At 42.8% G+C, this 27,483-nt stretch overlaps 1 protein-coding gene across 2 annotated transcripts in view; it reads left to right on the forward strand.

Moving 5' to 3' along the window:
• LOC117429146 (double C2-like domain-containing protein beta) overlaps nucleotides 1-27,483 on the forward strand; it is a 105,679-nt gene that overhangs the window by 76,790 nt on the left and 1,406 nt on the right. For both annotated transcript variants that reach the window (XM_058998352.1, XM_034048370.3), the window contains 4 exons: nucleotides 8,999-9,125; nucleotides 21,278-21,435; nucleotides 22,576-22,657; nucleotides 26,619-26,715. In XM_058998352.1, the coding sequence (XP_058854335.1) occupies nucleotides 8,999-9,125; nucleotides 21,278-21,435; nucleotides 22,576-22,657; nucleotides 26,619-26,715 (464 nt within the window). The remainder of the gene's footprint in view (nucleotides 1-8,998; nucleotides 9,126-21,277; nucleotides 21,436-22,575; nucleotides 22,658-26,618; nucleotides 26,716-27,483) is intronic.

Genomic DNA, 27,483 nt, shown 5'->3' on the forward strand with positions numbered 1-27,483 from the left:
TAAAGATATGCCCACATTCTCCACCATATGTGACAAACCATACTCTACAGGCCTTAGCCTTCACACAGACAGCCATCAAGCTGTTAAGACCTGCTATATATACACCTGCCTGCTTGATTATAGGCAGGGGTTTCTGATTAAATTAATAAAACAATGACCAATTGTCACAAAGGCGGCCGGAGTGGGTGGTGTCAGACCAGAAGCAGGAAATAAACAGACAGAGAGGTGTGGTTTGGTGAAGCTGAGCGAATGCTTTCGCTCAGCATTTAATAAACAGAACAGAAAATAAAAGGTTGGAACAGACAAAACACAGGGCACGGCACTTGAGGCCAAAATAAATAGACGAACAAAATGGACTAGACAGACAAACAAACACGGTGAGCAGATAACACTTATATTTATGCTACTTGGTTTTACTTTCTCCTTCTCTCTCTCCCGTTCTCCACTCACCGAACACCCAACCTCGAGTGAATGCTACGTGTCTCTATATATACTGTTGTGCTGGGATTCAATTACTAATTAATTATTCACTTGAATCCCAGCACGTGAATTAATTCTGTGCAACCCCGTGCTCACATATTACATTTAACCAGCACATGAAGTGATTTGTGCCCTCCTCGTGCCTAAATACAAATCTACCTTTTTAAATCACACGTGAAACACAGACCCGTTTATATCCCGTGTACCAATCTATACACCAACATTAACACACACACGCAACATACAACACATAATAAGCACACAGGGGCGGGGCACATTGCCACACCAATTAAACAATTAAACATGTAGCTGTATACAAACATATACAACGTTTAAATACAGACCCTTGGTTATAACAGAGGATTCTCACCTGTTTCATTTTTTTTAATAAACACTGTTACATTCACAGGACATTTTATATAACATAAAACATGAAAACAAAGAGCCTTGATTATACAGAGGATTTCCCCCTGTTTCGTTTTTTTTCTTTAAAGGTCAGCCCATGCTACATATATCTACGGCAGATTTATCCTTGTAGAACCAAACACCAGCTTGCCGAGCCAAGCTTAAAGTTAAGTGCTCTAGAAAACAGCGGACGATTGTCAAATTATTTATACTGTCACAAAAGTTATTGCAGAAATGTAATTTCTCAAAGCCAGCTGAGCAGTATGAGCAGTAGATAAATGTAATTGAAAACAAAAGAAGACATTCTTCAGCTGTCTTAATTGTGCTCCGTGAGCACGTAAACCATCAACTGTGTGCGCTGTCTAAATGGCATGTTAATTGAGAGCTGCGTTGAGCTCCCCTGAGATGTCAAATGCTAATGCTGGGAAGTTATTATTCACAACAGTGTCGCAGTGTCTTTATCAAAGAATTGGTCCAGGGATTCATAGTCATTGAAGGGCAGCCTGATTTGCTCATTTTTCATATTACACTTATTTTCCAATCAGAAATGTATCTCTGTTATGAAGGTTGAAAGAACTGAATCTATTTACCCGAGAATTAGGAGGGACTTGATTGAAGTAGTTGACAAAACCTAACCAATACTTTAGGTGCAGCACAAAGTCTGCACAGAGAGTAGGTTCCTCTGCCTCACACAGAGTGGTGAGGGATGCAATGGGTTGCCTAGTTGTTGATGCTGAATCACTGGGACCCTGTATGAAGATTCTCAGTATGTATGTCAGAGTTATGTTTTTACATGCTGTAAAACCTGGGGAAGCACTATTTAATTGTGGTGAAGCTTAGATTTTCTTTAGCACAACTTATTGATAGTAGCCTCATGCAAGGATGCATAAAGACTAATATGTCTGTATTTAAAAGGTATGTGGTGTGGTTGGAAGTATAACATATCTGTCAAAAACATACATCAATTTGAATCCCTGTTCATAGTTTGTATGAAATAATGTCACGTTACAATAAGATGTACTGTTGAATTACTCTTACTTAACTATATATCATAAACATATAGTTTTGGATGCTGAGTAAGACACAAACTGAGTGTCATAGTGGATTATAGTTTTGGGTTCTGTAGTGTAAGACACAAGCTGAGTGTCACAGTGGATTATAGTTTCGGGTTCTGTAGTGTAAGACACAAGCTGAGTGTCACAGTGGATTATAGTTTTGGGTTCTGTAGTGTAAGACACAAGCTGATCGTCACAGTGGATTATAGTTTCGGGTTCTGTAGTGTAAAACACAAGGTGATCGTCACAGTGGATTATAGTTTCGGGTTCTGTAGTGTAAAACACAAGCTGAGTGTCACAGTGGATTATAGTTTCGGGTTCTGTAGTGTAAGATACAAGCTGAGTGTCACAGTGGATTATAGTTTCGGGTTCTGTAGTGTAAAATACAAGATGATCGTCACAGTGGATTATAGTTTCGGGTTCTGTAGTGTAAGATACAAGATGATCGTCACAGTGGATTATAGTTTCGGGTTCTGTAGTGTAAGACACAAACTGAGTGTCACAGTGGATTATAGTTTCGGGTTCTGTAGTGTAAGATACAAGCTGATCGTCACAGTGGATTATAGTTTCGGGTTCTGTAGTGTAAAATACAAGATGAGTGTCACAGTGGATTATAGTTTTGGGTTCTGTAGTGTAAAACACAAGATGAGTGTCATAGTGGATTATAGTTTCGGGTTCTGTAGTGTAAGATACAAGATGATCGTCACAGTGGATTATAGTTTTGGGTTCTGTAGTGTAAGACACAAGCTGAGTGTCACAGTGGATTATAGTTTCGGGTTCTGTAGTGTAAAATACAAGCTGATCGTCACAGTGGATTATAGTTTCAGGTTCTGTAGTGTAAGACACAAGCTGATCGTCACAGTGGATTATAGTTTCGGGTTCTGTAGTGTAAGATACAAGATGATCGTCACAGTGGATTATAGTTTTGGGTTCTGTAGTGTAAGATACAAGCTGAGTGTCACAGTGGATTATAGTTTCGGGTTCTGTAGTGTAAGACACAAGCTGAGTGTCAGTGGATTATAGTTTTGGGTTCTGTAGTGTAAAACACAAGCTGAGTGTCACAGTGGATTATAGTTTCGGGTTCTGTAGTGTAAGACACAAGATGAGTGTCACAGTGGATTATAGTTTCAGGTGCTGAGTAACATACACGCTGATTGTCACAGTGGATATCATCTGGTATCATACAACACCTGATAGCATTTTGTGTATATATTAGAGAGATCATTTTCCCATGTGTCACATCTTGGGCTGGGCTGCCCATTTCCTGTGTGAATGTCTAATGGAGATGGATAGCCAGAGCCGTGAGTCATGACAGTCAGACAGGTCTGGGTCCTCTTTACTTCAGACCGATGAAAGGGATCTGAATGTTGCTGCATGGAAGCAGGATCAATTGGTCCTGGCAGAGAGACAGTGCTATCGAGCTCTCCACAGACACAGCGGACCCTACACATAATTAAGACAACATTTTTGGGGGCTCTCAATAGGAAGTGACACTGAGTTCAATTTACCTGCGTTTATTTATCTGGATATGAAATCAAGGGTTTTATTTATAATGGTGAACTATGAGGGTTGTAAAATAGAACACTCATAAACTGTCAGGACAGGGTACTTTACATTAAACAAGCCTGTCATTAACATACATCTCCCGCCACGGTGTGAATTCAGAATGCTCTCTCAGTATGAAGAAGGCTCATGACCATGGCGCATGTCAACAGTATGTACTCGGAGAGTGTCTTTTAAAAAAAGCTCACTGTGGTTCAACTCGTAAGATGAGGGTCGTAAACTAGAACAGAGATGGCAGGAATCTAAACTGCATGTTCATTACATCACATGGAAGGGCCACCTGGTTAAATATAGGAAGGCTCTGCCGTTGGTTAGATCATCATATTATTCAAATTTAATTGAAGCAAATAAAAATAATCCTAGATTTATTTTTTGCTACCCTAGATAAATTAATTAATCCGTCCCCTAATAGTCCGACCCTTGACATTGGCTCCTCTCACAGCTGCAATGACTTCTTACATTTCTTTAAAAATAAAATACTAGACATCAGAAATGAGATTCCACGGACACCTTCTATTAAGGAGGACTCCAGCACAATTTTACCAACTACACCTATTAAAGCTACTGTGAGGGTTTTTCTTTGATTACCTTACAGGAACTGGCAGAGCTAATTCAGTTTATTAATTAATTAATTAATTAATTAATTAATTAATTAATTAATGTATTTATTTATTCATTGCATTTATATAGCGCTTTTTATACAAAAGCATTGCAAAGCACTGTACAGAACATAGCAGAAAAAAGAACAAACCACAATACATTTGTATAGCATGTTACACATACAACTGCCACAATCAGACCATTTAAATAATAGATACACATACTAATAGTACAAAAGCAGTAATTTTAAAGTTACATAAAAACCCACTAAGATAAGAGAGCCATTTTATAAAAGTGCATTTTCAGTCTGAATTAGGATAAAACAGAGGTTATGCTGGTGGACTCACAGAATCAACTAAAAGGAAATGTGGGATTACATGAGCTCGACCCTTGCAGTCTCTCATCAAAACTAGAAATTAAAAGGGGGCTCCCAGTGGCTCATCCAGTAAAGGTGCTCCATAGCCTGGAGATCGCAGGTTCAAATCCAGGCTATGTCATTGCCGACCGTGACTGGGGTTCCTAGGGGGCAGCACACAATTGGCTGAGCGCCGCCTGGGTAGGGGTTAGGTTGACAGGGCAATCCACAGTTCATCGCGCACCAGCGACCCCTGTGGCTGATAGGGTGCCTGCAGGTCTGCAGTGGAGCCATTCAGATCTGTGTTGCCCTCCGGCACTATAGGTCTGGTGGCTTCCCCGTGGATCCACAGGGTGAAAAATGACAGATTGGCAGGAACACGTTTCAGCCTCCGTTTCCCGAGTCACCAGGGGGTTGCAGCGGTGAACCGGGATAAAAAATAATTGGGCATTCCAAACTGGGGAGAAAACCGGGGCAAAAACCATTGGAGATGACTAAATAATATATATATATTAAGAGTTTGGGGGTGATCCTTGATCCTGATCTATCATTTGAGAAGGAAGTTACTAAAGTATCTTTTTACCATTTGAGAAATATAGCTAAACTGAGACCAATTATTTCCATATCTGATGCTGAGAGACTAATGCATGCCTTTGTTTCATCTAGAATTGATTATTGTAATGCACTTTATTCTGGTGTCCCAAAACATGTGGTTTCCCGCTTGCAGCTTGTTCAGAATACCACCGCTAGAATTCTGACTAAAACCAAGAAAAGCCAACATATTACCTGTTTTGGCCTCTTTACACTGGCTCCCTGTGCTGTATAGAATTTATTTTAAGATTTTGCTGTTAACTTACAAGGCCCTGAATGAATTAGCATCTAGTTACTTGCAGGAGTTACTGACCCTGTATCTTCCAAACCACACTCTGAGATCACAGGATGCAGGGCTGCTGGTTATTCCTAGGGTCAACAAAAGCAACACGGGAGGTAAGGCTTTTTCTTGTAGGCTCCTAAATTATGGAATGCTTCATTTGTGAGGGAAGCTGGGACCATTACAGTTTTCAAGTCAAGACTGAAAATGCACTTTTATAAAATGGCTTTCTTATCTTAGTGGGTTCTTTTAAATCTGTTATTTAAATGGTCTGATTGTGGCAGTTGTATGTGTGACATGCTACACAAATGTATTGTGGTTTGTTCTTTTTTTCTGCTATGTACTGTACAGTGCTTTGCGATACTTTTGTATAAAAAGCTCTATATAAATGCAATACATAAATATATAAATAATATCAAATAAGAAAAGGCCGGTAACACTGTAAAAGAGATGCTAGTATCATGGTAAAGTATATTAAAATGACTGATTTACAGCATATGGAAAGACATATGCTCTCAATATGCATGTAAAAAGTGTGACATACAGACGGACGGCTATACAGATAAAGACCCCTGAGATATCCTGCCACTCTGATACTCCCAATAGTTTTTGCTAAATAATGTTAATGCCGAGTTTCATCACAATTTATTAGGTGGTTTTCCAGATATATGCAAAATGTAAGTGTGACATACAGATGGACGGATGGACAGAGAGACAGACACCTCCATGTATCCTTAGAATCGGATATTCCCAATATTTAAAATGCAAATAGAAAATAGGTTGTTTGTATTTTAAATAGAAAATAGTAAATACTGGTTTTGAAAATAGTATTTTTGTAATAGTTGACACCATCTACTTGTGGAATACCATTTTTCTCACAATATTGAACTGAAATGTTAGTACTGCTTCAATCAAGTAGGTCAGTATCCCCCATCCTCCATCGCCACAGATCAGTATCACCCATCCTCCATCTCCACAGGTCAGTATCCCCTATCCCCCATCCTCTATCTCCACAGGTCAGTATCCCCCATCCCCCATCCCCCCTCTCCACAGGTCAGTATCCCCCATCCCCCATCCCCCCTCTCCACAGGTCAGTATCCCCCATCCCCCATCCCCCCTCTCCACAAGTCAGTATCACCCATCCCCTATCTTCACAGGTCAGTATCCCCCATCCTCCATCACCACAGGTCAGTATCACCCATCCTCCATCTCCACAGGTCAGTATCCCCCATCCTCCATCTCCACAGGTCAGTATCCCCCATCCTCCATCACCACAGGTCAGTATCCCCCATCCTCCATCTCCACAGGTCAGTATCACCCATCCTCCATCTCCACAGGTCAGTATCCCCCATCCTCCATCTCCACAGGTCAGTATCCCCCATCCTCCATCTCCACAGATCAGTATCACCCATCCTCTATCTCCACAGGTCAGTATCCCCCATCCCCCATCCCCCCTCTCCACAGGTCAGTATCCCCCATCCCCCATCCCCCCTCTCCACAGGTCAGTATCCCCCATCCTCCATCTCCACAGATCAGTATCACCCATCCTCAATCTCCACAGATCAGTATCACCCATCCTCCATCTCCACAGGTCAGTATCCCCTATCCCCCATCCTCTATCTCCACAGGTCAGTATCCCCCATCCCCCATCCCCCCTCTCCACAGGTCAGTATCCCCCATCCCCCATCCCCCCTCTCCACAGGTCAGTATCCCCCATCCCCCATCCCCCCTCTCCACAGGTCAGTATCCCCCATCCTCCATCTCCACAGGTCAGTATCCCCCATCCTCCATCTTCACAGGTCAGTATCCCCCATCCCCCATCTTCACAGGTCAGTATCCCCCATCCTCCATCTTCACAGGTCAGTATCCCCCATCCCCCATCTTCACAGGTCAGTATCACCCATCCTCCATCGCCACAAGTCAGTATCACCCATCCCCTATCTTCACAGGTCAGTATCCCCCATCCTCCATCACCACAGGTCAGTATCACCCATCCTCCATCTCCACAGGTCAGTATCCCCCATCCCCCCTCTCCACAGATCAGTATCACCCATCCTCCATCTCCACAGGTCAGTATCCCCCATCCCCAATCTCCACAGGTCAGTATCCCCCATCCCCCATCTTCACAGGTCAGTATCACCCATCCTCCATCGCCACAAGTCAGTATCACCCATCCCCAATCTCCACAGGTCAGTATCCCCCATCCTCCATCTTCACAGGTCAGTATCACCCATCCTCCATCTCCACAGGTCAGTATCCCCCATCCTCCATCTTCACAAGTAATTATCAGTATCAAGTTGACAACTATGACGTCTGTAATGTAACAGTATTACAGAACAGAATAGAATAAGAATTAGCAATGGCATTTGCAATCACAATTTGAAAAGTGATTCTTCAGATATATGCAAAAGTGATAGTTTGACGTACAGATGGACGGATGTCTGCAGGATTTCATAACCCAGGTACAGCACAACACAACAGGGATAATTCCTGCACTCTGATTGGCTGAGAGGGTATACATAATGGTGACCTAGTGTAGAGCTGTATGTAAAGGATTGTGTCATCCCACAATCCCTCTTGTCATCCTCCAGTCTGTGACAGTGTTACATTTATTGATGTACTGCATATTTTCATTAAGGTTTACTCACCATTTAATATTTTTTTAACCCAAAGAATTTTCAGAAACATAAATATATTGTTATCACAAAGGTCTTATAAATGCAAGTATAGTATTATAACAAAGGTATTATCAGTGTAAATATAGTATTATCATAAAGGTATTATCAGTGTAACTATATTGTTATCACAAAGGTATTATCAGTGTAAATATAGTGTTATCACAAAGGTATTATCATTGTAAATTGTATCCCTCGTCATTATTTACAATATGTCCTAACTGTTACCTACATCCATTATCAGAGAATTATTGCAACTACTTGACCCAAGCAAAAGTAGCATGATTATTTACCAGTTATTTCTCTCAGAGTTCATGCTGAATTCAGGGAATTATTTTCCTGTGATCAAGCGCCACTATGGCTTCATTTCTTGGCATTTTAATTTTGGACATGAATGCAAGATGGATTCCAAAATTAGATAAAACAATATATATATATATATATATATATATATATATATATATATATATATATATATATATATATTTAAAAAAAAACATAGAGGTGACAGATTCCTGTTGATTGTTGCAGAGTTGTGGCAAATGGCTTTGCAGACAGGAATGTGATTCCACATTGTCAGGCTTTTTTATCCCAATACAGTTAACTGTTAAAATGTTGTTTTTTTTTCTTAGGCCATTTTATATGTTTGGTTGAATAAACTTCCTGCTGTCTGTGCTGGAGGTCAGTTTCACTCCGCTTGTGCAGCTTCAGTGACTTTTCAACTCTATTGACCCCATAGTAGAAGTAACAGAGTTGAAAGGTCACAGCATCATGTGATTTCTTTGGATTCAGGAAGTACTCAAAAGAAGCTGGCAACTAGTATTCTATGGTTAAAGACAGTTGGATGCTAATACTGAACAAGTATGAATCCATAATAAACACTTTATAGTATAATATGAATTGAGAAAGACGTTTGTTAACAATTTTAAAAGTTTCTTTTAATATTACTACACAAAGAAGTCAGAGTCACTCATTCTCCGGGTCTATTTCTCAGGATCTCTGTGTGCGACGAGGACAAGTTTCGGCACAACGAATTCATTGGAGAAACGCGAATCCCACTGAAGAAGCTGAAACCAAACCAGACGAAGAACTTCAACATCTGCCTGGAGAAGCAGCTGCCGGTGAGTCCCTGGGGCAGCCCTCAACTCTACTTACATGAAGCTCTCCTGGGATCTCCATTGGGAACAGCAGACTGAATGTAAAAAACACAAGCCACTTGGGATAGATATGCAGTATTAACTAAGGTGTTCTTATTTACATTCCTTCTGCTTAAAACTCAAATGTTTATAGCATTTTTTGCAAAAGATATTTAGAACATAATAAAAGTTTGAGAATGGGAAAAGGCCATTCAGTCCTGGGATCAGCCTAGCTGCCCTTCTCTATACCTTCTCCAGTGCAATGATGTATTTGTTGTAGTGAGGTGAGCAGAACTGCACACAGTATTCCAGGTGGGGTCTAACTAGGGCATTGTATAATCTTAGCATAACCTCCCTAGACTTGTATTGCACACTTTTTGCAATGTAGCCTCACATTTTATTTGTCTTTTTAAATGCCTCACCACATTGGCGAGATACTTTTAATGATGACTCCACTATAACCCCGAGATCCTTTTCAAAGTCCTCGTCCCCTATTTCCATCCCGTTCATTTTACACATGGATTTCTACACCCAATATGCAATACTTTACATTTTTTCATGATTATCCAAACTGAGTCGACTCAAAACAAATACGTTCCTCTAAAAGAGGTAATATATTATGGTATTGCACTGCTAAAACAATAACAAATTCCATTGCATAATAATTTGTACTGCCCCAAAAGTTTTCAGTCAGTGGAAAATAGCCATTTATGAGTTGAGCAGTCCGAAGCATTGAAGAATACATGAAAATGCATTACCTACAAAAGTCATGCAGAAAATTGCCATGCAGTCGCGTCTCGGCTTCATAGAACTAATTGTCAATTTTACAGAGCATTACACTCACAAAGAAATTGACAAAACAGGTGGCATTTTGAGTGATTCAGTGATTCATGTTACCCTGGCTTTACTGTACAAGCTGCGTGCTGCATATTCTGTAAGATTCTTCACTTTGAAATCAGCCATTAGCACTTTCCAGACTTTATATCATACAGTATCAAATAAGAACATGAACATAAGAACATTTCCAAATGAGAGGAGGCCACTCGGCCAATCTAAACTCGCCCGATTGGTAGCAGCTGATTGATCTCAGAACTCTGTCAAGTTGGGTCAAAGGATCCCAGTGATTCAAGTCTGAACAACACAACTAGGTAGCCCATTCCATATCCTCAAAAATAACTTTTTTTACTTGTCAGAGCTTATAGTTTATCTAAACAGTGCCAGATATCTAAATAGAGCAATATCCGTGTCTCAGTTTGTTGTTGCTGAAATATGCTATCTGAGCTCACAGGCTGTGATTGGCTGACTCGGCAGTTGCAGGTACAGGATTGGTTGCTTTTGTCAGTGCAAAGTATTGATTGGCTGGTTTTGGCGGATAATAAAATACATTTGGACCAATTGTGTCTTTGTTTAGTGTTTACTGTCCAATAAATGTGAACTTAGCTTAAAAATATAGCACTGCCATTGTCCTGTGTTTAAAAGCAGATAAGAGTTTATAACAGAGGCTGGTCTCCTCTGAGAAAAAAAAAAAACTCTCTGGGCTATCCAATTAAAACTCATGCTCAGATCATGTTATCTGCTACTGCTGGACCTGTGTTTAACAGCAGATAGAAATTTATAATGGAGCCTTGCCTCCTCTGAGGAAAAAAAACTATCTGGGCTCCTCAGCAGCCAGAATTGCTGTTAATATAGGAGTGTTGACTCAGGTTTTGAATTGCTGTTAATACAGGAGTGTTGACTCTAGGGTTTAGCTTAAAATTGTATTTTTTTCTTAGATTTTAGACAATAATTGTATTTTGTTATATATATATATATATATATATATATATATATATATATATATATATATATAATGATTTCCATTACACAAGAGTAGATGTTAAAACTTCATGCTGATTTGAACTCGGCTCTCGCCAAGATAAGCACCAACTAAGACGTAGCTTTACAGTAAACTAATGTGATCCATATGTGTCTCCATCCATTTACGTTTCCTTCCATATGATGATGTAGATATCCTTCTGTCTGGTGTTAATGGCTGAAGTGTAATGCTGGCTCCAGGGATCAGCTTATTTTGCCTCCCTGGCGCATCAGCACACACAACGGCTGCGATGCTGGCTCCGGGGATCAACCAAAGTGCGGCCTCCCCAGCGCATCAGCATGACAACCGTCTGGATTGAGCTAAGTAGGGTACATCTCTGGGGTTTTCAAGTGGGCACCTTCCATCCTCAGTGTTTCGTCGACTAGCCCACGACACCTCAAGAGGGCTCGACGGTGATTCTGGCGTCCCAGCATCACCCCCCTCCGTCCCCCACTCAACTCAGCCCAGCTTACTTACCTGTCCCCAGCCAGAATCTTTCCGTCTCAACCACAGCCAGTTGCTGCTCCTCTCTGCTGCTTCAGATAAGTTCTTCACTGTGCGACGCAACTCTTGGCCACTGAATCCGACGTCTCTGAGAAACCGGGTTGTAGAGTGTGCCACAAATCCTCGACAACCCACTTCCACTGGGTAAACCCGAACTCTCCATCCTCGCTGTTCCGCTTCAGTGGCTAGTTGAGCATACCGCAGTTTCTTCCTCTCATACGCCTCATCTACAGCATCCTCCCATGGCACTGTTAACTCTACCAGGTGAACAAGGCGTGCTGATCCAGACCACAAGACAATATCTGGTCGAAGGTTAGTGGTGGCAATCTCAGGTGGAAAAATAAGCCGTTGACCAACATCTGCCAGCATATTCCAGTCTCTAGCAGCTTCCAGTTGTCCTGGGCAAGGATTGGTTTTAACACCTTTTCTTGGTGGTTGCTCTCCTGGGCGGAGGAATGTTGTCTTTTGTGTGTAATGTTTTGATGGAACAGGTGGCAACTTATTGGTCATGTTACGCTTGTCTTCCAATGCTAAGGCCAAACATCGCAGCACCTGGTCATGGCGCCAAGTAAACCGTCCTTGGCTAAGAGCCACCTTACATCCTGTCAAAATGTGCCTTAATGTTGCAGGTGATGAACACAAAGGACATGAGGGATCCTCTCCTACCCAGAGGTTTAGGTTCTGTGGTGATGGGAGAACATCATATGTTGACCTGATGAGGAAACTGATCCTGCTCTGTTCCATTGACCATAGGTCTTGCCAGCCAATCTTGCGTTGTTCCACACTCTCCCATCTCATCCATTCTCCCTGTTTGGCCTGGGAAATGGCCTTTATACACCTCATCCTCTCCTCCTGCTTTTGCACCTCGTTGACTACCAGCTTCCTCCTTTGAGCTGGGGCCGCCTTGTGCCATGTAGGAGGAGTTGAACTGAAACCAAGACCCCCTCTTCCATGCTGAACTATATATATAGATACAGCTCTGGAAAAAATTAAGAGACCACTGCAAAATTATCAGTTTCTCTGGTTTTACTATTTATAGGTATGTGTTTGGGTAAAATGACCATTTTTGTTTTATTCTATAAACTACTGACAACATTTCTCCCAAATTCCAAATAAAAATATTGTCATTTAGAGCATTTATTTGCAGAAAATGACAACTGGTCAAAATAACAAAAAAGATGCAGTGTTGTCAGACCTCGAATAATGCAAAGAAAATAAGTTCATATTTATTTTTAAACAACACAATACTAATGTTTTAACTTAGGAAGAGTTCAGAAATCAATATTTGTTGGAATAACCCTGATTTTCAAGCACAGCTTTCATGCGTCTTGGCATGCTCTCCACCAGTCTTTCACATTGATGTTGGGTGACTTTATGCCACTCCTGGCGCAAAAATTCAAGCAGCTCGGCTTTGTTTGATGGCTTGTGACCATCCATCTTCCTCTTGATCACATTCCAGAGGTTTTCAATGGGGTTCAGGTCTGGAGATTGGGCTGGCCATGACAGGGTCTTGATCTGGTGGTCCTCCATCCACACCTTGATTGACCTGGCTGTGTGGCATGGAGCATTGTCCTGCTGGAAAAACCAATCCTCAGAGTTGGGGAACATTGTCAGAGCAGAAGGAAGCAAGTTTTCTTCCAGGACAGCCTTGTACTTGGCTTGATTCATGCGTCCTTCACAAAGACAAATCTGCCCGATTCCAGCCTTGCAGAAGCACCCCCAGATGAGTCCAGTTTTCAGCTTTGCCCAACACCTGGTCGTCTAATGGTTAGACGGAGACCTGGAGAGGCCTACAAGCCACAGTGTCTCGCACCCACTGTGAAATGTGGTGGAGGATCGGTGATGATCTGGGGGTGCTTCAGCAAGGCTGGAATCGGGCAGCTTTGGCATGAAACACTGCATCTTTTTTGTTATTTTGACCAGTTGTCATTTTCTGCAAATAAATGCTCTAAATGGCAATATTTTTATTTGGAATTTGGGAGAAATGTTGTCAGGAGTTTATGGAATAAAACAAAAATGTTCATTTTACCCAAACACATACCTATAAATAGTAAAACCAGAGAAACTGATAATTTTGCAGTGGTCTCTTAATTTTTTCCAGAGCTGTATATATATATATATATATATATATATATATATATAGTCATTATGTTTTTCACTTAGAAAATCTGAGGAGGCACTTCAAATGTATTTATTTATAGCATACAATCTTACTTACTAAAACACATACAAATAAACTCCAACCAATATACATAGATAGCTTACGGTTTTGTCACTTGACAACTGTAAATAATAATCACTACACAGCTATGTGTACTGCTCAGTATAACCCACAGGGTTCAGTCCCGAAATAATAATCACAGTAAATACACACACAGAACACAAACACGGTCACAAGTCCAAAGTAAGTGCGAGTGGTGAAATACATTTATTAGTGCAGTAGTGCAGTGCTGTCCAGGCTGGTGCTGGCCTTTAGTGACAGCTCCTGGTACGTGTTAGCCGCCTAACAAGAACAAATGAGTACAATTAGTATGACAAAACAAACACTAAACACTCACGGTATATCACAGTCCTTCAGCGGTTCTCTCGTAACCATAACAAAGGAGCAGTTTGCTCGGTCACATCCTCTTTTGTACCTTCAGCTACGCCCCCTTGGTTAGCGAGTGCAATCGTTTTTCGTCCAATCCACGGTTGCCACATCGCTTCCCGTCTGGGGCGATGACTTGACTTGGTGTACTACTCTCTGACATTCCGTGAGAACGTCAACCCACGGTGCAGAATTCTGACTAACTAACCATGTAAGTTACTGGCTGCAGCTTGACTATAAAATGGCATGTTCCTTCAGAAGGATGCTTGATAAAACAATTATGTTTAAGAAGATATAAGTTTTGTGTGTGTTTGTGGTGTATTTCAATTATTTATTTTAATTAATCCTGTAACATTTGGATTTTACATTGTATAATATGGTCAAAGATCAAATGAATAGGGGCACCTTACAAGGCATACTTACTTAATATGCAAATTAGACCCAGAGATGAAATGCTAATTTTACGACAGCATGGTTTGGTTGCTCGTTGCTAGGAGAAAGGGTGCTCCCTCCAGTCCAGGGCAGGCTTGAGGCCTGGAAACTGAACTGCTCCCTTACCCCCTAAGAGAAAGGGTGCTCCCTCCAGTCCAGGGCAGGCTTGAGGCCTGGAAACTGAACTGCTCCCTTACCCCCTAAGAGAAAGGGTGCTCCCTCCAGTCCAGGGTGGGCTTGAGGCCTGGAAACTGAACTGCTCCCTTACCCCCTAAGAAAAAGGGTGCTCCCTCCAGTCCAGGGCAGGCTTGAGGCATGGATTTGTTTTGTGCCACAGGGCTGTTCTTAAAATGGTTGTTGTTAACAAAATAATTCCATAAATCTTCCCTGCTGAGCACTTCCATTCGTTTTATAGGTCTGACATGTGCACTTTTGAAATTGTAAACATGTATTTTTATTTTAAAACAGGGTATGCAAACGGTAAAAGAAACCTCTGTTGGAAATCAATGCTTTCAACGCCTTCAATAGCTTCCTTCCTGTTAATAACCAACCTGCTGCTTCCCCATTGACGACATGCTTTCAGCCAGTAACATGACCCAGAAGACACTGCTGTGGTGACATGACACAGTGTGGTAGAGTGGCCGGCTCTAGCTCTGCCACACACAGGAACTTCAAGTATAACATATTTCCCGTGAAAAAAGCAGAGAAAATCGAATCTTCCTTTAACCTTAAATAGTAACCGATATTTTAAAAAGAAAGTATGTTTTCCTGTTTGCACATTTAAGACCTATGTAGCTAGTGCACAAAATATAAGATTTATAGAAATGTTTTGTTAGCTTACATTACATTTTTAACTGACTCATTTTCAAAAAACCCTTAATGAAAAAACATGCGATGCTGTGCATAAGTAGTAAGGGTTCACAGAACTCCACATTTCTCCTGAGGCAATCGGATGAGAGGCAGCAATGACTCTGATGTGTTCTACCTCGCCTGAAGAAAGAATTTTTTCTCATCAATGAAGGCCGGCTCTGTGCAGGTAGCACAATCACAGCCGATGTGTCCCTCTTATCTCTTCCTTTCTGTCTGCTCTCCCAATAGGGAGCATGAAGAAGGCTCTTAGATCTCAAGTAAATTCAATTTGGGACAGACAGCTTTTCCTGCACCTATTTAGCACATAGCCAGCTCTACAATAATCAAAGCGCCCAGCAGCAACCACAGATGTTTAAACACAAACTAATTGAGTTCTTTAGATGTACCTGCGAGTGTTGCTTATTGAAATACTTTTGGATGGAATTGCGTTTTTGGATCTTGTACTTGGGGGGTGGGGGGGAGGCTTTTCACCCTCCTCCTTTTCAGTCCGACAGAGACAGAATGCTCTACACGCTATGCCCTGTCAGAGCGCAGGCGTATTATGTGGAGAGGACAAGAAGTTGGCGCCAGTCGGAGCAACTCTTTCTTTGCTATGGTTCTCAGTCCCAAGGTCAGGCTCTGTCTAAACAGCGCCTGTCTAGGTGGCTAACGGAGACCGTGAAGATTGCGTATCAACTTGCAAAGTTGCCCCCGCCTGAGAAGATCACTAGAGGGCAGGCCACTTCTTGGGCAATGTTCCAGGGTGCATCTGTCATAGACATATGCAATGCAGCGGTGTGGGCGACCCCCCACACGTTCACGAGGTTCTACAGGATGAACATCGTGGGTCCGCTGTGTCCTGGTTTTGGATCAAGAGTGTTGAGGGCTGCCTCGGTGGTCGTCCCCTCAACTACAGATTGATCGGTGAGTAACTTGTCACCTTGGACTGCTAGCGCGGTTAGCTCATAAGAGTCTTCCGCCTGTCCTCACGACAGATTGGGTATACTTACCCATTAGTGATGGTTAATATTTCGTACTTGAAAGAGAACGTTAGGTTATTATCATAACCCTGGTTCTCCTGAAATAGAAATATTAACCATCAGTCTTCGTGGTCGCTGCGGAGCCGCGAGACTCAAAAGTAAAAAGAGAATTTGCAAATGGCTGCAATGTGCTTTTGTCGGGGCAACCCACATTGCGTCATGCACTCTCGTGAGAGTTTGTTGGCATAATGCTTTTCAGTTCTTGGGTTCTTAAAGGGGAATAACCCATGTCACAAAGACGGCCAGAGTGGGTGGCGTCAGACCAGACAGGAATACACAGACAGAGACGGTGGTGATGAGGAGCTGAGTGCAATGGCTGCACTCAGCGTTTATTTAACAAATAAAAGGGTTTAACAGTACAAAAAACAGGACACGGCACTTGTAGCCAAAATAAAAAGACAGACAAAACGGACTAACACTAAACAAACGGTGCACGGAGAGACAAACAAACACGGTGAGAACAAACACTTTACGTTTACTTTTAATGATTTTAACTATCCTCTCTCTCTCACCCGTTCTCCTCTTCCGAACACCTAACCCCGACTGAGTGAAAATGTGCATCTATATATACTGTTGTGCTGGGATTCAATTACTAATTAATCATTCACTTGAATCCCAGCACGTGAATTAATTCTGTGCAACCCCGTGCTCACATATTACATTTAACCAGCACGTGAAGTGATTTGTGCTCTCCTCGTGCCTAAATACAAATCTACACTTTAAATATACGTGAAACACAGACCCGTTTATATCCCGTGTACCAATCTATACACCAACATTAACACACACACGCACGCAACATACAACACAGATCACACAAATGCACACAGGGGCGGGGCACTTTGCCACATATACCCCCCCTTGTGCGCAGCACACATGGCCTCAACGGCCACCTCCCCCCTTAAAAACCCAGCAGTCCAGAACAAAGTCTCGGGCTGGGAAGGGAGGCTTCAGTGGGCCCTTGGCTGGCAATGCTGTCAGCACCCCTGCCGGTAGTGGCACGGCTGACAGCCTGTTGGTCCCATCCTGCAGCGAAAAAGCTGCGGGGGCAGGTGGTCCCCCGACCTCCCCCTTCTTCGTAGCCGGCAGCTCCCTCCTGTGGGGCTCCGGCCACAAGAACTCCTGCAGCGAAACTGCTGCTGGGGAAAGTGGTCTCCAGACCTCGTCCCCCTTCTTCGTGGCCGGCAGCTCCCCTTTCTGGGGCTCCGGCCACCGTACTCCCTGCGGAGGTACGGGCAGCAGAGGCAGCTCCTGCTCCTCTGCTCCGGGCGGTGGCGGAGGCAGAGGCAGCTCCAGCTCCTCTGCTCCTGGCGGTGGTGGAGGCAGAGGCAGCTCCAGCTCCTCTGCTCCTGGAGGTGGTGGAGGCAGAGGCAGCTCCAGCTCCTCTGCTCCTGGCGGTGGTGGAGGCAGAGGCAGCTCCAGCTCCTCTGCTCCTGGAGGTGGTGGAGGCAGAGGCAGCTCCAGCTCCTCTGCTCCTGGCGGTGGTGGAGGCAGAGGCAGCTCCAGCTCCTCTGCTCCTGGCGGTGGTGGAGGCAGAGGCAGCTCCTGCTCCTCTGCTCCTAGTGGAGGAAGCGGTGGAGGTGGCGGAGGCAGAGGCAGCTCCTGCTCCTCTGCTCCTGGTGGTGGTGGAGGCAGAGGCAGCTCCTGCTCCTCTGCTCCTAGTGGAGGAAGCGGTGGAGGTGGCGGAGGCAGAGGCAGCTCCTCTGCTCCTGGCGGCGCTGGCTCCCTCCGCTGTGGCGGCTGGGCTGGTGCGCGCCGTGCTGCCTTCAGCAGCATGAATAGAGGCTGCTGGGGGACACCAGCCTCCTGCCCCTCTCCCCCCCAAAAATTTCCAGGGGGTTGGGCCTGTAACTCCTCCCCTTCCGGCCCTTGGGGCTGAACCAGCAGGCATTTTCCCTCTGCTGGTGGCTTGGGTCCCAGGGCTGTGGAAGCCCCGACTTGCCTCCCTTTGGGCTGTGGACGCACCGACTCCTCCCTTTTGGGCTGTGGACGCACCGACTCCTCCCTTTTGGGCTGTGGACGCACCGACTCCTCCCTTTTGGGCTGTGGACGCACCGACTCCCCCCTCTTGGGCTGTGGACGTTCGGGCTCCCCCCACTCAGGCGTAGGACGTTCGGGCTCCTCCCACTCAGGCGTAGGACGTTCGGGCTCCTCCCACTCAGGCGTAGGACGTTCGGGCTCCTCCCACTCAGGCGTAGGACGTTCGGGCTCCTCCCACTCAGGCGTAGGACGCTCAGGCTCCTCCCATTTGGGCTGTGGACGCTCAGGCTCCTCCCGCTTGGTCTGTGGACGCTCAGGCTCCTCCCCATAGCTGCGGAAGGGACAGTGGGCGAACAGGTGATCCTGGTCGCAGAGGAGGCACCCCGGCGATGGCTTGTTACATCGCCGTGGATGCCTGGCCCTTAGGCGGCACTCCTCCTCCCTGTCCTTCACCTCTTTATCCGGTTCCTCCTCCTCCTCACCTTGGAAGGGGCAGATCGCCACCGTGTGTCCGTAGACTCCACAGGCCATGCACCAGCCTTGGTCCTCGAGGCCCCCGAGGAGGTCCTCCAGGTCCCGGCAGCCGTCTCTCCAGCCTTCCATTTTCACTTTTTTTTTTTTTGAAACCAGTCCTGTGGTTTTTTTTTTTTTTTTTTTTTTTTTTTTTTTTTAAACACAAAACCCCCTCTCCTGGTCTGACGCTTGGAGGCGCTGTTATCCCACGATGACACCACGTGTCACAAAGACGGCCAGAGTGGGTGGCGTCAGACCAGAAGCAGGGAGTAAATAAACAGAGACTTGGGGTTTTGGTGGAGCTGAGCGAATGGTTTCGCTCAGCATTTAATAAAACAGCACAGAAAATAAAAGGTTTGAACAGACAAAAACACGGGACACGGCACTTGTAGCCAAAATAAAAAGACAGACAAAACGGACTAACACTAAACAAACGGTGCACGGAGAGACAAACAAACACGGTGAGAACAAACACTTTACGTTTACTTTTAATGATTTTAACTATCCTCTCTCTCTCACCCGTTCTCCTCTTCCGAACACCTAACCCCGACTGAGTGAAAATGTGCATCTATATATACTGTTGTGCTGGGATTCAATTACTAATTAATCATTCACTTGAATCCCAGCACGTGAATTAATTCTGTGCAACCCCGTGCTCACATATTACATTTAACCAGCACGTGAAGTGATTTGTGCTCTCCTCGTGCCTAAATACAAATCTACACTTTAAATATACGTGAAACACAGACCCGTTTATATCCCGTGTACCAATCTATACACCAACATTAACACACACACGCACGCAACATACAACACAGATCACACAAATGCACACAGGGGCGGGGCACTTTGCCACACCCATTAGTGAATATTAGTTAATATTTCTATTTCAGAGAACCAGGGTTATGATAATAACCTAACGTTTTCTACAGGAGTGTTTGCTTTGCAACCTGCCTAGCATTGGTTCTATGGGGAGAATGCTAGAATCATAAGCACTGGCATTTTGACAGATCCATTGATTTCCTATACATGATTTACAATAATCTCCATCTCTTCATCTATCTCCAATATTCCCCTGCTAGTAAATAGATTGGACAGTTCTGTCTTTTTTCTGCATGGCATGTTTAACATGACCTTTAGCACCCTTCATGTCAGATGATAAGAAGGTAATCCCCTACACATCTCCTGGACTGACTTGAAATCAGATTAGTTCATTTCCATCAGGAGCAGATCAATCTGGAACTCAATCCCAATTAGGATCGCAGGTCCAAATGAAAATCTAGCAGTAAAAAAAAAACTAAAAAAAAAAACATTTCTTCCAGCAAGCTGCACTCCTAATTGGGACTGACAAGAGTCCCTATTCAGGCTGGTCTGATCCCAGACTGCTGCTGCTGGAAACATGGAATGAGGTCTGTCAGTCCCAGCACTTGTCCATCCCTGCTCAAGCCAGGTAAAGGGAAATTTAGAGAAAAATGATAATAACTCATTATTGGATTGCAAGCATAAAGTAGTGAGGAGAATGTGAATTAGACAAATTAGGGGGAATTGATTGAAGTCTTAAAAGGAGCTGACATATTTAACCCTAACCAATACTTTAAGCACAGTAGAAAAACCAGACAAGATGACACTATGGAAGATAGACTTAGGACAGAGAAGAGACACTTCTTCACTCAGAGTGGTGAAGGTATGGAATGGGCTACCTAGTCCTGTTGTTGAGGCAGAATCACTGGGATCCTTTCAGACCCAACTTGACAACGTTCTGAGATCAATCAGCTGCGAAGAACTAGACGAGTTTAGACGAGCCGAATGGCCTCCTCTGGTTCGTAAATGTTCTTATATTGTATATTAAAATGACAACACTGCCTGTTAAACCTCCACTGATGGCAAAACCCATTGGAATATCTGACTATAACCCCTTTTTTGACCCTCCACCAGCACAAATTGTATCTTGGAAAACGTGTCACTAAATGTAATGATAAATGGGTTTTGTTACTAATTATTGCTTGCAGTCAACCACTTTTTAATCTGCAAAGAAAATATACAAGCTGATGTGCTGCGGCATTATCATTTGCATTTCAGAAAACTCATTTACTTTACATCCTAGCAGATCCTTGTCTGACAAAAGACTTCAATCAGAGTGGGGTGTTTGTAACGCTTGAGCTTTTAACTGCATCTAAGCAGGGATTCAATCAACCTGCTCTCCATTCCCATAGCCAGCGCAGTCACATCACATCACGCCTGCCTGTCTCGTGTTCATCAGAGTATTCCTTTCCACGCACTGTGCCCTACAGTTAAGGAGTGCTAGCAAGCTTTTTAAGCCCAGGTGCTTACCTCTTCACCCCTGCAGGGGATGTAATGTTTGTTTTCTCCCTTCTAGATTGACAAGACAGAAGACAAGTCTCTGGAGGAGCGAGGGCGCATCATGATCTCTCTCAAGTACAGCTCTCAGAAGGCAGGGCTTCTCATTGGCATTGTCCGCTGTGCCCACCTGGCCGCTATGGATGCCAACGGCTTCTCAGACCCCTACGTCAAAACGTGAGTCCCTCTGACAGGCCCCATGCTTCACTCTGTCTCCTGCCTCCTGCACTCCTACACTGATATAATGAGGCCCCATGCTTCACTCTGTCTCCTGCCTCATGAACTCCTGCACTGACATAATGAGGCCCCATGCTTCACTCTGTCTCCTGCCTCCTGCACTCCTACACTGATATAATGAAGCCCCATGCTTCACTCTGTCTCCTGCCTCCTGTACTCCTACACTGATATAATGAAGCCCCATGCTTCACTCTGTCTCCTGCCTCCTGTACTCCTACAGTGATTTACATCTTATCAGTTCAATCTCCATGCCTCAAGCCTGCCCTAGACTGGAGGGAGACCCCTTTCTCTTAGTGGGTCAGGGAGCAGTTCAGTCTCCATGCCTCAAGACTGCCCTGGACTGGAGGGAGCAACAGGGAGATTTTATATATTACAGAATACTGAAAGTCTGTAGGTCAGTCAGTTTACATAAATAAAATGTATGCAAGATATCAGAGCCTTGAACAGCTCTTAATATCGTCACATATTCCATAATCCTCACTGTTAAACTACCTTTAAGCCTGTTGCTTTTTCAGTGCTGTGGTGCCATCTAGTGATGGTATTTAGAATGATTAAAAGACAAGACAGACAAGGTGACTTCTGTAAAATCATCCAAGAGAAATGCAATGCATTGTAGCTCATCTTATAAAGATGATGCTCTGTACATATCAACAGAGGTTATTACTGTTATGTTTATGTTATGTTTTGCCTTTTCAACAATAACATTTTTTCCACTTTTTGACTGCCTATCTCTCCTAATTAAAATATTGATGTAATGTTTAGAGCTGTCCATAAACATAATTTAAATCAAATGTTTTAATGTTGCAGTTTTCCCATGGTTACACAATGTATTTACCACAGTTTACCATGGTTGCCCATGTTGAGCCATACCTCAGTGGGCTTTACAGTGCTTTAGTACACTTTGATATGCTTTTACTGTGGAACACTTTTATAAGGTCTATGCCAAAATAATTCATCTCTTCCGATTCCATTTGACATTTCAGAATCCGAGTGCAGTGTTGTCTGTATTTTGAATGTGGCGCTGCTGTGAATTGGGGTATTCTATATAAACTAACTGCTTGAACTGCGGCTTTACTGCAGGTACCTGAAGCCTGATGTGGACAAGAAATCAAAGCACAAGACAGCTGTCAAAAAGAAGACACTGAACCCAGAGTTTAACGAGGTGCAGGCCTGTCTTCCTTCTTTCTTTCTACGTTTTGGTGTTTATAATCATTCTCATAGGTAAAACAACCTTTTAAAAATGAGAGTAAACCAGGGGTGAAATTCTGCCGGTACTCACCGGTACTCCAGGACTTATTTTAATGCCAGTCCTGGGCACCGGGGCTTATTTTAATGCCAGTCCTGGGCACCGGGGCTTATTTTAATGCCAGTCCTGGGTACCGGGGCTTATTTTAATGCCAGTCCTGGGTACCGGGGCTTATTTTAATGCCAGTCCTGGGTACCGGGGCTTATTTTAATGCCAGTCCTGGGTACCGGGGCTTATTTTAATGCCAGTCCTGGACACTGGGGCTTATTTTAATGCCAGTCCTGGGTACCGGGGCTTATTTTAATGCCAGTCCTGGGTACCGGGGCTTATTTTAATGCCAGTCCTGGGCACCGGGGCTTATTGTAATGCCAGTCCTGGGTACCGGGGCTTATTTTAATGCCAGTCCTGGACACTGGGGCTTATTTATCTGCTTATCTCATACTGCTTCTGTTTCTGTTAGCTGCTATTGGACAGCATTACTGCCAGTATAGTAACTGCAGGTTGACTGGCGGAGCTTTCTTTTTGATTTTTTTATTATGCTGAAATAAAGTACAAAAGAATAAAGTAACAGATACAACGATTAGTACTGAGAAGTACAAAAGTATACAAATTACAAGGGCTCTAAACAATTACAAAAATATGAAACAGTTTACATAAATGAAGTTTTCAAAGCTTATTTATTATAAGATGTTTTAATTACTTTAATGTACTGCTCCATTTCTCACAAACATCACAAAAAGGTTTTGATTAGTAAATTTACATTTGTGAATATAATAAAATAAGAAGAACATAAGAACATAAGAAAGTTTACAAACGAGAGGAGGCCATTCGGCCCATCTTGCTTGTTTGGTTGTTGGTTGTTCTTGAAGGATCCCAGGGTGTCAGCTTCAATAACATTACTGGGGAGTTGGTTCCAGACTCCAACAATTCTGGAACCAACTCCTATCATGTGTTCTGAATGCCCCTTTATCTAATCTTGATTTGTGACCCCTGGTCCTTGTTTTTTTTTTCAGGTCGAAAAAGTCCCCTGGGTCGACATTGTCGATGCCTTTTAGAATTTTGAATGCTTGAATCAGATCACCGTGTAGTCTTCTTTGTTCAAGACTGAATAGATTCAATTATTTTAGTCTGCCTGCGTACGACATGCCTAATTCTGGTCACTCTTCTTTGCACTCTTTCTAGAGCAGCAATATCCTTTTTGTAGTGAGGTGACCAGAAGTGAACACAAACTTCTAGATGAGGTCTTACTAATGCATTGTAAAGTTTTAACATTACTTCCCTTGATTTGAATTAAACACTTTTCACTATATATCCAAGCATTTTGTTTGCTTTTTTTTTTATAACTTCCCCACATTGTCTAGATTAAGACATTTCTGAGTCAACATAAACTCCTAGATCTTTTTCATAGATTCCTTCTTCATTTTCAGTATCTCCCATATGGTATTTATAATGCACATTTGTATTGCCTGCATGCAGTAACTTACACTTTTCTCTATTAAATGTCATTTGCCATGTGTCTGCCCAGTTCTGAATGCTGTCTAGATCATTTTGAATGACCTTTGCTGCTGCAACAGTGTTTGCCACTCCTCCTATTTTTGTGTCGTCTGCAAATTTAACAAGTTTGCTTACTATACCAGAATCTAAGTCATTAATGTAGATTAGGAATAGCAGAGGACCTAATACTGATCCCTGTGGTACTTCACTGGTTACCTCGCTCCATTTTGAGGTTTCTCCTCTAATCAGTACTTTCTGCTTTCTTCATGTTAACCACTCCCTAATCCACATGCATGCATTTCCTTGAATCCCTACTACGTTCAGTTTGAGAATTAAACTTTTAGCTCCTAGTCCCTTTAACATTTCTGCCCTGTTATGCTAAAGTTATTTAAAACTGGATAGGAACAAGTTGATATGTGGGGCATGTTGTCCATATCCTCCTTTGTAAAAACTTGTGAAAAGTAATCATTTAATGTATTTGCTATTTTTTTCTCTTCATCTATTATTTTGCCATTTGTACCTCTGATACATTTTACTTCCTCCTTGAATGTTCTTTTGCTGTTAAAATAATATTGGAAATAAACTTTTTGGAATTGGTTTTAACCCTGCAATGTTCATTTCTAGCTCTCTCTTGACCTTTTTGACTTGTGTTTGCATTTCCAAGTACTCTTTCTGTGTACAGAAACCACAGTAATTCTATTACTTTATGAAAATGTGTATCGTGCAGAAACTACAATGGCAGAGATTTTCTTTATAAACATGCCTGAAGAAAACGTGTATAACTGTAGCCACTGTTTTATAGTTAATTCAGTGGGACAAAGTAAAGTCGTAGCCTTATTATTCCTACATATTACAGTTTTGCATATCATTTTATGATATAACAGCATTGGAAATCGTTACACTTTAGTTAGATTTAGCTGGGAATTGGGCAGGCTATCAATGTAGCACTGCCAGGTCCTGTTGTAGGTGAGTACCCAGGGTCTGGAAAGTATGGGCATGATTTCAGAGAATACTATGTAGATTAAAATGGCCAAGTCAAGTACATAATGTTTTAAAGAATAGTGCCTGATACATTAAATATTAGAGGGGTATTTCAGCCCCTATTGTGCATTGTTTGACTTAGACCTATTTGTATCATTTTTGCATAGCACAGTTTTTTATTTACAATTTTTACAAAACTCCCTCTACAGCAGTTAGTGCACAGTGTAATAAACTAACGCACAGGTCGGCTCCACCTGGCTGTGCATATGAGCACCTGCACTTTGTTGTTGAGAATTTCCCCCCTGGAGTAAACTAAATAAACTTAAAGCAGTTTCATGCATTGCAAACCGAAAGTGTTATTGTGTGAGCCTTTTATTCTGTTTGCTGTTATTCTTTCATGATTTTGAATTTCTTGATTTTTCAGCTTCTTTCTTTTCTATGATCATTCTTTGGGGTTCCATTCTGTCTTTCTCTCTTACCTTGTATAAGCTCTAGCTATATTACCCCGAGCCTCCATTTCCCCTGTCGAAGATCGTTTGTTCATTTGCTTCCATTTTGAACATGCAGACAGTGATGTACAGGTGCTGCTGCTTCCTGGTACTGAATGATTTTAGATTTTATAGTTCTAACAGCTGCAATCAGACCAGGTGATTTTAGATTTCATTGTTCTAACAGCTGCAATCAGACCCTGTGATTTTAGATTTCATAGTTCTAACAGCTGCAATCAGACCAGGTGATTTTAGATTTTATAGTTCTAACAGCTGCAATCAGACCAGGTGATTTTAGATTTTATAGCTATAACAGCTGCAATCAGACCAGGTGATTTTAGATTTTATATTATTATTATTATTTGTTTATTTAGCAGAGGCCTTCAGGGTCACACAATGAGTCAGTGGCTGAGGTGGGATTTGAACCGGGGCCTCCTGGTTACAAGCCCTTTTCTTTAACCACTGGACCATTTTATAGTTCTAACAGCTGCAATCAGACCATCTGATCAACAGCAAAGGAGCCAGAATTCAGCAGTGTTTCCATTTTGTTGTATTTCAAATATTTCAATATCAAAAGAAACAAAAGACTCTCCACAATAAAGGGGGCAGCAATACATAATGTTAATGATGCTAATAAAAGGCAATACATAGGTTAGCACTCCTTTAAATTATATTTTCCAATAAAATATGAATACTAAGTAACACAGTACTAATTCTCCAAAACTGACATGAAATGTTGGTTACATTTTATTTAAAAATGTATTGTCATTTTGCTTAGCTAGATGAAGATAGTGAGTGTGAGAGAAAGACTCAATGTGACCTCAGTTGTGCTGAATAGTGTTTAACTGAGCAAACCTTGAAAGTGTAGTAAACAATGACGGTTCTCTCACTCCTGTCCTGTTGTCTCTCTCCAGGAGTTCTTCTATGAAATCAAGCACTGCGATCTGACCAAGAAGACTCTGGAGGTCACGGTGTGGGATTACGACATCGGAAAGTCCAACGACTTTATAGGTGAGTGTCGCTCCATATTTACTAGTTTGATTTGTACAATCTCCATACAAGATATTCCAGGGACGAAGTCAAACTGCCCCATACATAAAAACATAAGAAACTTTACGAATCAAAGGAGGTCATTCAGCACATCTAAGCTTGCCTGGTTCCCAGCAGTTGGTTGATCTCAAAACTTTTCAAGTTCTTAAAGGATCCAAGTGATTCTGCCTCAACAGCATGACTAGGTAGCCCATTCCATGCCCTCACCACTCTCTCTCTATGTGAAGAAGTGTCTTCTTCAACAGCATAACTAGGTAGCCCATTCCATCCCCTCACCACTCTCTCCCTATGTGAAGAAGTGTCTCCTTCAACAGCATGACTAGGTAGCCCATTCCATGCCCTCAGCACTCTCTCCCTATGTGAAGAAGTGTCTCCTTCAACAGCATGACTAGGTAGCCCATTCCATGCCCTCAGCACTCTCTCTCTATGTGAAGAAGTGTCTCCTTCAACAGCATGACTAGATAGCCCATTCCATGCCCTCAGCACTCTCTCTCTATGTGAAGAAGTGTCTCCTTCAACAGCATGACTAGGAAGCCCATTCCATTCCCTCACCACTCTCTGTGTGAAAAGGCTAAACAGGTTCAGTTCCTTCAGTCTATCTTCCTTACATTATTCCTATTTAGCCATTATTGTTTCATTTGGTAACCTCCTCACTATATAAACTGTCGCCAAGAACGCTTACAGCTAATTAAACACAGACTGCTACAGGTACTTTGTAACTCTGCTGTT

This window comes from Acipenser ruthenus, chromosome 24 (genome assembly GCF_902713425.1).
Source record: "Acipenser ruthenus chromosome 24, fAciRut3.2 maternal haplotype, whole genome shotgun sequence".
Lineage (NCBI taxonomy): Eukaryota > Metazoa > Chordata > Actinopteri > Acipenseriformes > Acipenseridae > Acipenser > Acipenser ruthenus.